This window comes from Atractosteus spatula, chromosome 4 (genome assembly GCF_055471065.1).
Source record: "Atractosteus spatula isolate fAtrSpa1 chromosome 4, fAtrSpa1.hap1, whole genome shotgun sequence".
Lineage (NCBI taxonomy): Eukaryota > Metazoa > Chordata > Actinopteri > Semionotiformes > Lepisosteidae > Atractosteus > Atractosteus spatula.
In genome coordinates, this window is record NC_142709.1 from 58453820 (window position 1) to 58469952 (window position 16133).

The 16133-nt window shown below is 37.3% G+C and overlaps 2 protein-coding genes across 3 annotated transcripts in view; one reads left to right on the forward strand and one right to left on the reverse strand.

Moving 5' to 3' along the window:
* Nucleotides 1-336: 336 nt before the first annotated feature.
* On the forward strand, nucleotides 337-3829 carry chst2b (carbohydrate sulfotransferase 2b). The gene has a single exon (XM_088914109.1). It carries the CDS (start codon nucleotides 909-911, stop codon nucleotides 2298-2300), a length of 1392 nt encoding a protein of 463 aa, XP_088770235.1. The 5' UTR covers nucleotides 337-908; the 3' UTR covers nucleotides 2301-3829.
* Nucleotides 3830-5409: 1580 nt separating this feature from the next.
* The window catches only part of LOC148836690 (sodium/hydrogen exchanger 9-like), an 88963-nt gene continuing 78239 nt past the window's right edge, over nucleotides 5410-16133 (reverse strand). Inside the window, exons 14-16 of one of the 2 annotated variants that reach the window (XM_088914106.1) lie at nucleotides 15783-15865; nucleotides 7392-7497; nucleotides 5410-6790 (exon numbers count right to left, since the gene is read on the reverse strand). In XM_088914106.1, the coding sequence (XP_088770232.1) occupies nucleotides 6593-6790; nucleotides 7392-7497; nucleotides 15783-15865 (387 nt within the window). In that variant the 3' untranslated portion in view covers nucleotides 5410-6592. Of the gene's footprint in view, nucleotides 6791-7391; nucleotides 7498-14181; nucleotides 14233-15000; nucleotides 15866-16133 lie in introns of those variants that run through there. The other variant, XR_016090980.1, reaches the window with a different exon arrangement.

Consider the following 16133-nt stretch of genomic DNA (forward strand, 5'->3'; position numbering starts at 1 on the left):
AACGAAAAAAAAACACAACAAACGACGTTAGAGATTCGTGGATCCGTTACTTTTGTGAGATGTCAGCACAATACCTCCAAATGTGCTTAATAAAACATCAGGAATTAAGACAAAAATATTTTTGATAATCAACCTCCTGTACCCAGCGCCCACCACAACGTTCACCAACCGCAGTTTTACTAACCCGGGGCTCTGGTGTGTGAGTAGAAAGGGGACCGACAGACGTGGCGGGCAACCAATTGGCTGCTAGACTAAAACGAGAATCCTGTTCTCTGCAGCAATTGAAACAGAGCAGGGGAGGGACTTTGCTTCTCAGATCCCGATTCAATCAGTCCAGTTTCAATTAGTTACAGAGCTAAAGCACAAAAGAACGGGCAAATAACAGATATTTTGCAACAGAAATGGTACGGTTTGAAGCTACGCGCCGCACGCAGGCGGTCGTTTTTTAAGGATGAGTTGAACAGACTCCGCGTTGGAAGCTGATGTACGTAGCCATAATAAACATTCTTTCTACATTAAGCGATTGGTCTTGATCCGTTTTCATATATCTGACTCTCTCGGCTGCGCAGAAGGGGCAGCAAATTGCTGGTAAGGAGGGCGCTAATGTATCTTGAAGACAGGCCGTTTTAGTCTTTTCTTAAGAAACCAGCAACAACTTGCACTTCAATGGATGCATTCTTGTTTTATTTTCATGTTGAATGAGGAGCCTTGCGCACTGCAGTAAACCAGTCGCTTTGCATTGTATTTGGATGGTAAATCTGACGTTGAATAATCTTTTCTGGATTATCTAACCTGCAGGCTTTCGAATTTTGCATGTGGAGACGCGCTGTGCATCCACCTTAAACATAACATGCTTTAAATATTGAAAACAGGAGAGGAATGTAACGGCCCGCCTTTTGATTTCATAAATGAAAAGCAAACACTATCAACAATTTAAGTTTGCACCCTGGGAAAAGGATGCAAGCTTCGGGAGAAAGCTCAAAACCTACCGAAATCGCACCAAAATAATCGCTCATCCAGGTCTCGTGATGAAAGTATTACGCAGAAAAAGGATTGTTTTATTTATAGCCTACTTTTTACTGCTCATTTTAACCATGCTGAACCTGGCGAACTACAAATGGACTAAAGAACCGCAGCAGTGCAACCACCAGATGAGAAGCACTCCGTATCAGAGCAGATCCGATATCCGCTTTTTGTACAGACCATCCGTGGCGAAGAAGAGACAGCTCGTCTATGTCCTCACTACTTGGCGGTCTGGATCTTCTTTTTTTGGAGAACTGTTTAACCAAAACCCAGAAGTGTTCTTCTTGTACGAGCCCATGTGGCACATCTGGCAGAAATTGTACCCGGGGGATGCGGTTTCTCTACAAGGGGCAGCCAGGGATATGCTTAGCTCCCTGTACCGGTGTGATCTTTCCGTTTTTCAGCTGTACAACACTCCCGGGGGCAAGAATGTTACTTCTCTCGGGCTTTTCGGTGCAACCCTCAACAAGGTAATCTGCTCTTATCCTCTTTGTTCCGCATTTAGGAAGGATGTCGTGGGCATGGTGGACGACAAAGTGTGTAAAAAGTGCCCCCCGCAGAGCCTGAGGATACTAGAGGACGAGTGCCTCAAGTATAGTACTGTGGTGATAAAGGGGGTTCGCATTTTGGATGTCAATGTCTTGGCACCACTGATGGAAGACCCCTCTTTAGATCTGAAGGTGATTCACCTGGTCAGAGATCCGAGGGCGGTGGCAAATTCGAGGATCAAATCGAGGCACGGGTTGATCCGTGAAAATTTACAAGTGGTGAGGAGCAGGGACCCCAAACTTCGTAGGATACCATTTGTGGACCCCAATCACAAAGTAAACAAAAAAGAAGGGTCCGATTACCACTCGATCGGGGCGATGGAAGTTATTTGCGATCGGACCTCCAAGACATTACGAACTGCTTTGAACCCACCCCACTGGCTCAAGGGGAAATATATGACAGTGCGTTATGAAGATTTAGTTGAAGATCCCGTTAAAACGGTTCGGAATGTTTACCGTTTTGTAAATCTGTCTGCTAACCACGACATAGAGTCGTTTGCCCTCAACATGACGAGCGGTACTAGCTCATCTTCAAAGCCATTCATCGTTTCCTCTAGGAATGCCACACAGGCGGCCAGTGCATGGAGAACTGTGTTAAGTTTTCAACAGATAAAACAAGTGGAGGACTACTGTCATCATTCAATGGCCATGCTAGGGTACGAACGTGTAAGAACAGCTGGAGAGGTAAAAGACCTGAGCAAATCTTTACTGACAGTTCCCAGGCTGTGAACACAAATCCACCAAAGACAATGCGGTGCATAGACGTTTTAAGTTTAACAGAGCACTGCTTTTCGTGGAACTCAAAAATTGAAGCTTTATTTAAAAAATAAACCGTTAAATGCATCTGCGAATCACACGGGAATGTATTGTTTTTTTATTAACTCAAGAACTGCGGTGTTATTGGACCACTACGCATTTAGTTTGACAGTGAGAACCCTGTTTAAATGGTAACTTTAATCTTAAATCACAATATTTGTTTGAAATACAGGAAAATGATCAGATATGTACTGTATGTATGTTATTAGCACTAAGGAGTGGATGTTTTGGTTCACCCTTAAAACCGCTTTCTTTAAATGTTTCAAAATGTTGCCCGAAACACAAAACAAAACAAATGACTATCGGTAGGTTTTACATCCATACCGTCTGTAATAGTGCAAGTTGTGAAAGAATTGTTTGAATACAAAAAAAGATAACGTTTTCAGCTGTTTGTTTCTATTTGTAAGTACGCCGGGTCACTCCTAACAGAGACAATCATTAAAGCCGTCTGCAATTATTTTGTTGTGCAATAACTTGGCCTTAAAACGTGCATTTCTTAGTGTGCATACAGATCAGAGTCAAGTTGAATCCGTTTTTTATGCTTGTAAAGATACATTATAAATGGAAAAAAAACAATATGAAAACGTTTTAAAATAATTTAATGGTAAATAATATGCCATGTCGTCCCTTCCATTTCGGTTTTCCGTTTTTGTATTTTTGTAGTCGAGACAGTTTATTCCTTCACGTTCCTGTCAAATGCGCTTAGTTTTTTTCGACAAATACATTACGTTTGCAATCGTTAGTAAAGTTGCTGCTTCTTAGGCTATGAAATATCAAACCAATTTTACAATGCTTTGCGTTTTTACCCCTTGGAAAACTAATTTTAAAAAGCCCATAACCGAAAAGAAACCAATGAGTGTAAAGCTTATCGAATAAGAGCGATTATTCATAAATGTAAGCAGATACGTTTTGACGTTGAAAAAAGCCGTCGTTTTGTTTATGTTGAGTGCTCCTGTTAAATCGGACAAATATACTTAATAGTAGTAGATCTATGTATTTTAATACATGTATAAGATCGCACAGCAACATTTTTTTACCTTGGTTTACTAATTTTTGTTACTCGTTCCCAAGAAATCCAACCACGCAATACACTAAAGAGTCCTAAAACGGGGGCTTTTTAGTAACTCATCTGAAAGACGCGTTGTTTTTTTTTTGGGGACTCAAAATTTAAATGAGAATCTGTTTGATATAAACCTCCTTTTAAAACACATGAAAATACAACAGGTCTTGTAGTGCTGTGTTGCACTGGCATAATGAGACATGCCCAAAGCAATGTGCCGTGGAATGAACATACACAACAAATTTAACTATTGGTGTTGTTAATGTGGGTGTGTTGTGACTGGCATTGGAGGAGTTTATTCCTTTTTTTTTTTACTTCTGCCTGTTCAGCACAGATAATACTGCTCTCCATCTTGCCTCTTTATAAATAAAACTCGTTTGGTGAGACGGTGCTGCTTTTCTGGTGTTTGTGACATACGTGAATTGGAATGCAGGATACTGCTTGTGTGCTGTACTTTTTTAAACGTGCAGGCCAGGGCGTTAAGAGCTCACTGTGAAGGATCTCGGAAATACAAGTTTAACGTGATAGAACAAGTAGGGGCTGTGCTCTTGAGTCCGTTGTTCTAGTAGCTTTAACTGCAGATAATGTGCTGGATTATATTATCAACAGTCTGCATTTATGTACTTTATCCCACCTCTTTAACCATCTAGATATGTTAATTAATATGAGAAAGATGCAGGGAATGCAATTTGCACAGTAATGTGGTACATCAACAGCCTGCTGTGGTATGCATGTTGAATTGTCTGTGACATTATTTCACAAGAAAGCATGGATTTTCCATGTAAAAAGCATGATCCTTAAGAACAACACTGGTGTGTAATGTTTCCAGTAACATTAATTAGGCTGTTGTGACAATTAGGTCAAGCAGAGCTTGACTTTGAACACGGCTGCCAGTGTATAAATCTTTATTAGCCACCAATCCGTTTAAAAGCACTTACTAAACCCTCTTAACGTTTTGTCTGCCAGCTCACCGGGCTAGGCAGAGGCAGCTGAGCTCTAGGGTAGCATTCCTTGAATGAGAAATTAGGACATCTCTTATTTCTACACAAGTGGTCGTATCAGGAATCTATAACTTGCTTGTCATCTGGCTTTCTCATGTGGCTGTTGAGGAGGAGTTATGACAGACAATGCAAGGTTTTGCCTTTTTTTCTGGATCACAAAGGCTGTTCCACAGTTGGGTAAGCAGCTGCATAATTATGCATGTAAATAAGCACTTTAAGTACCTGAGGATTGTTTTCTCTTGGCTGCATTGACATTTTTTTAATAACAAACCGCAGTACTATACAGAGGTATGGCCAAGAAAAAAAATCTTTATAATCAAAAAAACAAATATTTCAGAAGGTTGTTAAATATTTCAGAGGGTAGAGGCCAGGCTCACAGTTTTTCACAGGAATGTTTCACAGAAACCTCTCAGTGACAGTTATTTAAATTGTGTATCACACCCTTCACAGGATGTTCACTTGTCTCTAAGATAAAAGCAGAATTCACCGTGACATTAAAACTCTTCCTCCCCACCCTTTAGCATAGGTGAGTTTTTCATCTTTCCCTGAAATAGATATAAGATGCTACAATGTCATATCAGACAGACTATCTCATACAATCCTATCACATTCTGCACCTCCTTTGTTCTTTACCAATTACAGTCTAGTGCTGTGAGGCCGTTCCATACAGTACACCAGAATGCAAATGTACTTGTTTTTACATTATTGGGTCACATTTCCTTTTGTTCCCATTTTGGTGTTATGGCACTTGCCTTCAAATCAGCATACAAATTAAATATTTAACTTTAACAAGGAACACAAGACAACTGGGAGTGTATGGATGTACTGTAAGTCACATTGTTTGTACAGCTCTAATTAAATTTCAGGACTGCATGCATAGAGTGACGGAATACATTCCTATGCTGCATACACATTGTATATAATGCCATAAAAGCACATGTGCTTAATGTACCAAAATAAACATTTAGAGATTTATTTATTGAAATACATATTTTGATTATTCAGTACAGCATCTGAAAAAATAAAAAAAACAAGATTAAAAGTATTAAAAATACATTTTTTACCCTCTTGTATAAACATAAGACCACTTCTAAGGCAAAATCAGTTACAGTTCTGTAGGTTTTTTTCTATTCAATGACAAAATGTGTATTTTGTAGATTCATGAACAGGTCATTAATTTAAAAATTCAAAAGTAAAACCGGCTTGTGCTCTTTGTGCCTGAAAGAAACACTGACAGGATTTCAAAATAACAACCAAAGTTAAAAAACAAACAGGATTTTTAATTTCAAGTGCTCATGCTCTGCCAAAAACATTATAACTTTTAATTTAAGAAAGTACCAAGAAAACATTTTAAAAAGCATTTTAAAAAACTTTACATTTCCATACATGTTTTTAGAACTTCAATACTGGAATAATTAAACTTTTTGCTTTCTGGTGTCAAAAACCACTTTTACTTTTTTGAAAATCTATACCTGAGTAAGGTGTTTTGGTATGGGTTAAAAAATGTTTATCTGCTTGATTTGGTTTTGACTTGAGAACATCAGACGTATTTCACATTTAAGTCAACGAAATTGTGACATGTTAAACACAAGAGGCCAGATTCTGCTAAAATCACAACAAAATGAATGGAACAGACAACAGCAGTCACCATTTTAGAAGTTGGTTGATATAAGAAACCAAACAGAAGGTGATAATCTGGAGTTCTTTATAATTAGGAATAAAGCTTAATGGGGGAAACAATGTTTAATGTGAAATGTTCTGGATTGGTAACTTCACCATGGGCATTTTTATGTTTCTTCTCCAACGTAGTACCTCTTGAGAGAAAAGAGATTTGAAGCTGAGATGATATAGCACATTTCCATTGTGGTATACCATAGTAAAGACCAAAGAACATTGTGCACTTAAAGCATGAAATTTAAATTTTGAATACAGGCTACAAAAGATAATATAACAAGAACAGCATAAAAAAAATTCACAAAAAAGAATTGACAAGGATTTAACAGAGCAACAATCTGAAGGGAATTAGTCAATTCTGGATTTAGTAACCTTAATGCAAATACTTTCCTAATACAGTACATTGACTGCTGTGAGCCTGAATGCATACATTGTGTGTATGCATGTTGCATGTTTCAAATTTGGAATAATCAGCACTGACTAGACAAATCTGTGACCCCTCCCAGCCCTAAATCGCCCTCCAGCATGTTTTCAAGACTTGTGGATGCTGAGATCTTCTCGATATCAGTATTTCTTTTCTGGTCAGGAGAAGCTGGCATGCCTTTATTTTCCCCATTCAGCCCAACAGAGCTGAAGTCTGTCTCTGTGTTTTGTAACTGCTCTTGGTTCTGTGTAAAAATGGAAAAAAAAATATTTATGCAGACTTTCAAGTATATTGATATTGAATATTGAAACAATTAACTCTGATTCAGCACACTTATGTAGAGAAAAACGTTATGTGAACATTTATGTTATGCAAACATGGTGAGAAACTGGCACTCCATCACAATGCCTTAATATGGTTATCATTTTTATAATTCCTTAGGGATCTTAAGGATGTCTGTTTCAGTACTCTGAGGTGTTCTGAAGCCTGTTTGGAAATGACAGACAAATAAGTTAGCTGCCACTCAAGATAATCACTCAAGTTTGATTCTGGACCATATGGCTGGTGAGTGCTAAATTTTTGTTATGAATGAACAAACCAGAAATCCACTTTTAGACTAACCACTGACTAAGACATATAGAAGATATACTGATATAAATGTATAAAATGTGCTTTTTTAGTACACAGAGTCTTCTGAAATCCTAAAGTGATTTGGAGCCCTGCTCTATCTCATTTTCCACACAGAAAGGCACCTTCTTTTTGTTGTAGGTGTTACTTATTTTAGGTTGTGTCTTTAGAAGGTGTTAAATTAAGGAAGAACACAATGCAATGGATGAAGATCTTACCTCATATGCGTGTGGGCTGGTCAGGAGTTTGGCAAGAGGTCCACACCACAGGGGCAGAGTGGAGGTCAGAGGAGGTCCAGAGTGGGTCAGCAGTGGCTTCAGATATCTATTGCTCTGTTAAGATTTTTTTTATTAAATGCACTGTCTAGAGCTGTCAGGATTTTTGAGGGGCATTCTAAACAGATCCTACTAGTTGATCAATTCATAATGAACAGACGCAGGTGAGAATGACACTATCAGACATGCCAACAGTGAATGATTTTGCTTCAGTGCAACTCAATGATTGCAGCACCTAAATTCTGAAATTTCTCCTGGTTTAATACCAATTACAAATCCTATTTGACCTTTAAGAGCTGAAAGCAAATGTACAAATATGTTCTCAATAGAAAACTGAAATGATTTAGCCAGTGATTAAGAGCTCAGCCAGAGCAAAAACCAGAGAACAAAGTGTTCTTCCAGGACTAGGGCTGGAAAACTACAGTTGTAGTTGTTGTTGTTGGTTGATGTTTTCTTCCTGTTATCCAGTCTTATTATAACAAATTACTGCGTGATCAAGGGCTCCTGATTAAGGTTAGATAATGTTCTGATGAAAGATCCAAAGATGGAACAACTTGCCTGATAACGAGGTTAAAAAAATAAACACCACCTTAAAAAAACATTTCTCTCTACGATGCTTACATAGAAGAAGTATCATGAAAAACTGAAAATTCAAAGTATTTCAGAAATGTTACTTGTTGATGTCATTATTTTTTAGTATTAGTATACCCTATTAATAATATGCACAGAGCAGCACAGGTTAAAACTATAAGAGATGAACAATATTGAAATGAGTTTATTTTTCAAATTAATATTTGAAAGCCTTTGACCTTGACTCTTAAGGCCTCACATCAGTAGTTTTAATTCTGTGCTGCTGAGCATAGGTAGTAAACATTTCATGAAACACTGATTCCTTGGTATTCTTCAAAAAATGTTTGTATGAGATCCACAGAGCAGTAAGCTACCAATAACCAAATAACCAAGATATGCATCCTCTGCTTTGTCCCTATTCTATCTAAAGTACTTATTCTCAGGAATGTTTGACCTCTTATCTTCTAATGATTCAAACTACTTTTGCTTTTACTGGCAGGACCTCTAATTAAAAGATCAGATCGTCTAAGTGTTTCGTGGAGAAAAACTCCAAATGCCATCTAAAATGTTAGCTTTTGGTTAATTTTTTATTGTATGCTTCAGAGTTATACTTTTCATGCCAATTAAAGATCTGAAGAAGGAAACCTGAAGTATAAAGAAAAATATTATTTCTGTAACTGAGACTTAAAAAACTACAAAAATATTTGTTGAATTGAGGGAGTGAAAGTACCAAAATTTCTGTAATAACTGAGGTAGCTGGGCTTCCTCTAGAGTAACAAAACATAAGTATAAAAAAGAAAGAAGAATGAAAAATATTGGAAGTATCCATCCATGGGAAGATGAATGAATGCAGAGTCAAAAAATAAAAGACAGAATGTGTAGTAAAGTAAAATAAGCAACAGATTTTCTACCTGATCATGAAAGTTTTAGGTCAACAAAACCCAATTGTCTAAAAACACAATGTAATGATATCTGGTGTAAGTAAAGTAGTTTTGATTTCATGCCTTCAGCTTTTAACACTGTTTCATAAAGGCTGATTAAAAGGAGATGTTTTAAATTACTGATTCTACCCAAACCATGTGTAATTTAATATTAATGGCATAATCTGACCTGGATCAATGACATATTATCAGTCTTTTACAATCAACATTACAATATGTTTATATGTGCTCTCAGCAAGCCTTTATTGACATTATAGATTTATTTACCAAGTCACTTATCTTGTAACCTAGCTGTTGAATAGGCAGATGCTAAACCTTACTGAATGTGCTGATGCTGAATAAATCTTGTATGTTAATTCACTGTAAATTTTCTTAGGGGCAGCAATGAAAGAGAGGGATCAGTGAAAGCGACCACAGAAAAACGTCTTGCAGTGTATAAGAATGAGGGTGAGCAAGAAAGCACATTATTCCTGCAGATTTTTTTTCATTTTAGTCTGTGGCATTTTATTGGACAAATATTCTGTTAGTTTATTAGTTAATTTTAGCTAAGGAAGTGTATGACATCCCGAAACATAGAAAAGTAATAGTTTTGCCATTCAACTTTCAGTTTGGAATATTGAATATTCTTAATCCAATTAGCACTCATAAGAGACAGGCTGTGGTTCCGTGTTACACAGTACACCAGCCATAAAAGTGCAACTTTAATCTGTGTACAGTTTTATAACAGATAGTAATGCAGTACAGGAAGTCATGCTGACGCTACTAGATGAGTCAAAGACATTATGTCTCCAAGAAATGTGTGTGGAGAGGATGGGGGCTTAGGGTACTGTTCAAGTGATACAGTAAAGCAAAAATACGACTCGCATGTTATATGAAATAAGTATTCAATGAGTTAGCTGACACCTTGCAAGGACAAGGAAACTCACTTTCTCCATGTTTTTGTGTATTTTTAAAAATAAAATTATAACTTATTTTTATATCTAGAAAAGTTAGAAACACCAACTGTATCGATTTGGCTTTAAGGCATACCACAGGAGAGAAAGAGACATGCTCCCCTGACTCCCTCCTGCCATCAGGTACACTGCAGGCTCCACAGTGGCTGACAGGAGAGTCACTGTGGATCATCGCTGACATCACTGCAAGCCTGCAGGTGCCCAGCAAGTCGCAGTGTCATAGTGCACTACTGCTGAAGAAACTCAGTCACAGCTGGTCAGTGACATGACCCAGAATGGATGACCAAATGTATCTACACTAAATTATGGATTAATCGCTGTTTTCATTTCACCAGCCTAGGCCACTCATGGATTTTGGTTATACAATCCCTATCCTTGGACGTCACTGCTGACATCCTAGACAATCACGATGCATGACTTGCCCTTCTGGACTACAGATTTACTGACTGAAACATTTTAGTGAAGCACAAACAATAGCACTACAGTGACATTTACAAGCATTTAGATTTTTGTTTGTATGGAAAGTGCAGAGAACAAAGCACAATGATTAAGTTACCATGGTATCCTGAAGCTCATATTCTCTCCTGCCTGGGGCAGAACATCATTTCCTCATCATTTGTGCAGTTAAACATATCGGCAGCTGAGAAATCACTTGGGTTCGACCAAAGCACAGCCAAGATTTTGTTGCATAGGCTCGAATATTTTAGATAATGGGTTAATTGAACAAACTTTCTTTAGATTCAGAGAAAAACTGTGAAAAGAGTTCTTCCTAGCAGCGAGTTATCCACCCAAGGTAGCAGTATTCCCAAATAAATGGTATGAAAGACAAGTGATCAACAGTTATTTGTACTGCTGACAATATACAACAGCGCAGTCGAGGCTGTAATTATGGATATCCTTGCAGAAAAAAAAAACTGTTAGACTAAAGGCTTTTAAACTGAAGGCTGAAATCTACTTGCCTCAGTCAGTTTAGTGCCTTATATACATACTGTAGATTCACCTCCACAGTCTTCTCAGGACTTCTCTAGTAGCACCAGTCTTCTCAGGTGCTACTAGTTGCAATAATTAAAAATAACTTCATCGGCTGCTTTGCTTTATATATAATACTTGTGGCTCTAAGTGTATGTTTATTTTGCAGTCTGGACTAGTCTGGTATGAAAAAATGCTGCAAAGCAGAAGCAATCATTATTTTGGCACTACTACACATCTACTGTAGCTTAATCTGCAAAAGAATGAGCTCTTAGCCATTTCAGCTGCTATCAATAAATATCTAAGGGATTTGGGAAGTGGAATATCAGCCACCTTTGTCAGTTTCCAACCCAGCCCTCGTTACAGTATCTGCCAGTGAAATAAAACTCCTGCCCCTCTTTTTTTCCTGGTTAACTCCTCCCCTCTTTGTTCCCTCTAGGATTCTTTGGAGCTTCTTATTCCAGGAAGCCTACCTGATCTAGATTCTTTTGTGTGGGGGAGCTGCAGTTCCAATTTCTCAGACTGGTTATTAAATCTCAGTGAAAAAATTAATTGGTGTTATATAAACTTTTAACAAATTTTGAATTAAGCACAGAATCGTGAACTTTGTGAAAGGACTGTAAGTCGCTATGTTGTTGAAAACCCCTGGTCTCACAATGAGTGAGAGTAAGAGTTTGTGTGAATTGTGACGTTAAATGGCCCTTCCTGCTCACTAGTCACTGTAATGACCAATGAAATGAGATGTACAAGTGAAGAAGTACAGGTGGTGCAGCAAATATTTTACCACAGAAATGTTCCTATGTGTTATGCACTGAAAGTTAACAAGTTCCATTTATTGGCAAAACCATGTTGACGTCGAAAGCCATATTTCTATCGGATTTAAAGATGAATTTGCAAGCCTGATCCTTTACAATGTCATTGGGCCACATCACAGGATGTTTTGTTGCCTTGTTCCGAGTCACAGAACATGGTGCTGTGCATACCTGGAAATGTAATTTATTTTGTGATTTAAATTGGAAGTTTTACAAGTTACTGTGTACATTTGCACTGTGAAATGCACTCATCAATGTTCATTCTTTCTAAAGTCAAAATATAAAAACAGCGTTGCAGTTCCCCTTTAAGAGAACATCTAAACTACAGCCTTACCACAATTGGTCACACTGTTATATACAAAACAACACAATTTTACCCCAGTTGTTTTGTTGCAGAGGAACAATTTACATTTTGAATATTTTTGTCAAGTGACAGATTACAATCTAAAAATATTTGTCCAGCTCAGGAACATTAGGGATTATTCACTTCAGAACATGCAGTATAGTTTCTTCAGATCCTTGGGGAAAAAAAAAACCTCACAGTGTTACAGGAAAATAAAGTGGGTCAAATCCCATGTTCAACACTTTTGCACAGCTTTAATTTTTCAGAGTGAAAAACAGGAATGAATAGCTCAATTCCCCCTTAATTTTTTTCTCGTGCAGCAGGCACACAGAATACCTCTCCTTTTGAAGAGAAGCAATAAAAATCCAAGACAAGCTGCACTAAACCAATATATTCAACAAACCTCTTTCTTGATCTGTCAGTAACCAGGCTACAATTATACATTGACTTATTTCTAGATAAGAATTTTGCACAATTTCATAAAGTTTCAATATGCCTATTTCAAATAATTGCTTAATTTCTGTAATAACTGTGATAAACATTTTATTTTCTTGATGGATCTCTAAACAGGGGCTGTTATGAAAACATACTCTGTATAAGGATTTGAATAGAAGCCCAGAAGACTTCTACACCTTACTATGTACATGTGACTCTTACAGTATGTCACTCAGATTAATTAGCTTTCAAATTTCAGAACAACTTCTTCAGAAAAGGAATAGAAACATACACAAGGCTGTAAAGCAATATTCATTTCAAGAAACTATGAAGTTTACCAGAAGCGTATGAGACAACAGAAACTAAAAAATCACAGGAACATGAAGACACATGTTTATCTGTTAAATTCAAATGAATTTTAGATTGTAAAAGTCACAATGAAACACATCTCTCTTGCTCACTTACATTGGGGTCTAGATTAAAAGCTATAATACTCGCACACCATCATTTTACTTTGGTAGGTGTTCCTTCAAATTCTATTTAACCAGAAAAGAAAATCAGAAAGCAAAACGAGAGTAAAAGCAATACAGTCCTTATCGGAACTAGAATAAAAATTATAGGGTTGTTTTTTGGGAAATTATGGGTTTATCTGCACAATAGAACAATAGACTATTAGAAGAACCTTCTACAGCAGAATACTGTGCACAAAAGCTGCTGAAAACAAACCTATAATTTAAAAGTTATTACTGACACCTAGGATACATTACCTAAGTTTTCTATTTTAGGTTGTGTATTAATCTTCTTGATTTTAAGGTTTTATTTTATTTTAAGCTAAGATGGTGTCATATTTTTGCATGTAGGAGTAACTCTAAAGAATAACTGTGTATAAAATATTCAAAACATAATCAGATGAACAGCTTCCAGTGTATATATTATATACTGTATTATGAAGGGGTTAAATAAAATCAACATAACCATAAGCCTAAAGTATAAATATTAGGTCTGTATTTCCTGATAATTGGAAATTGCATGTTTTTGAACAGTTTACATATTCTGCACTAAAGCCTTGGATGCCAGTCCTCTCACTGAACCAGTGCTTGCTGCAGTTACTATGGTAACTCAGGACAAGATGCCCTAGAATATGAATGGGGCCAGACCAACTGGGACAGATGGTGTTAATCAAAACCTTCTGGGAGATGAAAAAAGGGAGAAGTGAACACTTATCTTAAGCCTGTATGTTACCAGAGGAATGAACAGTGGTACATTCTGTTTTCCCCTAAGAAAAAAAACATTGGTTCTATGCAGACAATGGTCTTGGTGCAAATACTTGACCCTCTGTCTTGCTTAACTCTGAGAAATAATTCACACACATCTGAAAGTTATACTCTCTGTAATATTGGCATCTGTAGTTAAATGTGGTTTGGGACAGACACAAAATCTTCTTCAAACAAGGTCAGTGGAGGCTGTTTGTACAAGAATATGAAATTTAAGAAAGGGGCTGAGTGTTAGACTACTTGAGACTACAAGATTCTGACCAAACTGGTATATACTGTATCTGTTCTTGCAATTCCCATCAGATATCGGCTTTCGGATTAATGGGCACCTGTAGTTCCTTCTCTAAGAGGTGGAGGAAGGACAGTAATAGTAAGTGCACCTGTAATGTAAGTGACAAAAATTGGTAGCTCCAAACTCCAGTGCTGTGGTACTCACCAATTTCTTAGGATCACTTATTCATTGGATGTCTAGGGCATTCACTGTTATCTTGGTAAAGATTTATAAAAAGACAACATATGTTTGAAATTAAAAATCCCACATTTACAAAGTATAATAATCTAGCAAAAAAAGACTAATTAACACAGGATAATATATTATTTTTTGCTTCTCTGTTTCTAGAGCAGGTCGTGACATGTAATACAGAAAGGAGGGCACATGACAAGAATGGTTATATACTGCAGGTTAGTCAGAAGCAGAGAAATACCACTTATTTTTCTTCTTTAAAACTGAAATATGCCTTTTTTTCTTACCACTTTTCTCAATTAGCACTGAATGGGAGACTATGTTGTCCTTGTCATTAAAAATGCATGACATTTCTGCAGAATATAAGCCATAATTTCTAGGTAATTTGAATTTTTCACCACAGTTCAAGCAGATGCAAATTACATACCATAAAGATTCTTCCTTCAGCTTCAATGTGAAATATTATACCACATTCAGAGGAACATTGGTGTGATCCTAATGTCATTACTTCACTGATTTTATTTTTTTCTTTATAGGGAGGTAAGAATATGTAGAGTACAGTTTCATCTGTTGTTTTACTTTATCAATGGTGCATAGTAGAGTTATTCAGTCAGCTGAAGTGAGATTTGCAGTCACTCCAGCTCAGCTCGCTGAGATGTCTAAGTTCAACAATAGTAATGGGCTCTGCGAACAAGCTGTGTGATGCTCTCTCTACAGCAGACGGTGTGAAGTGTGAAAACAAATTAAATTCTTGGAAGACATTAAAAAAAGAAAATATATATTTCTACATACCATCGGACCTGTAGCAACCGATGGTAGATACTGTATGTTCTTGGCGCAGGCAAAGCAGAGACTAATACAGAATGTATATCCTGCTAGATCAAGAGTGAGAGACAGAGAGACATAAGAACTGACAGAAACCGGACCTGGTGTGATCAGGCAAGTCATCCTTTGAGAGTATTTATCTTAACATCAGAACAGATAGCCTTATAAAATGTAGCAACCAGTTTAATGACTACTGCTTGAAGGTACAGTGCCTTCATTATCTTACTAATAAGAGAAAGCTAAATAAAATAAATGGGAATATACTGTGCAATACTGTTTTACTATGAGTCTATCCCTATTGTTCTACTGTGTCCTTATTAACTTGCATAACCCCCAATTTGTGAAAAGCACAAAGAACCTCCTGTGCATTTGGGTTTCACCTTTTTATATCTTATGTATTCAGCCAAGCTACTCAACTTTTGAAAATGTCCAGGAATTGAGAATGAGTCTCCAATTCCTGAAATTCTGTCATGGAAAGCAAAAGGGTTATGAGGGTGGCTGCCCTCTGCCCTGGAAATTAGAGACATTGGGAGACCCACTTATGATAACACACAATTGTGGGAATTCACAGTGGACAAGATGCCGAGACAGCCCTGTATATGAGTGCTCCATAGCAACAAGATGCCATCACGTTTGTTGAATTTCATCATAACAACAACACTAAGCTACTTTGAAGCATTGGTCGATGTTCTTTTTCTTCACTAATTACCTCTTACGTATGTATAAACAAAGACACAATATAAGGATACTTATGATCTAAGTTGTTCCATATTCTCTGAAGCCAGGGGTTGTCTGGCTGTGTGGTTGGTGCATCCAGTCCCTCAGTGGCTGTCTGAAAAAAAATAAATGTATAAAAGGGCTGTTAGGAGACGTAGACAAAGACTAACTGCTCTGAGCAGTGAGTCAGGAATGGAAATGAGTGTAAAGTATACCTGACTTCAATAAGTGATATCTAATGACCTTTGCTGAGATACCCTGGTTGTTTCATGAATAAGAAAGCCCAATTCAGGACAGGTACTTTGGTGGCACAAGTGGCCTATGTGCAGTCTGTCTCAGAGAAGGAATACGCGTGAACCCTCAGAGGAAGCCTTTCAATGCAC

What these genes read in the sequence shown, in the direction of transcription:
- chst2b (XM_088914109.1), top strand. Translation starts at nt 909, where the DNA reads ATGAAAAGCAAACACTATCAACAATTTAAGTTTGCACCCTGGGAAAAG.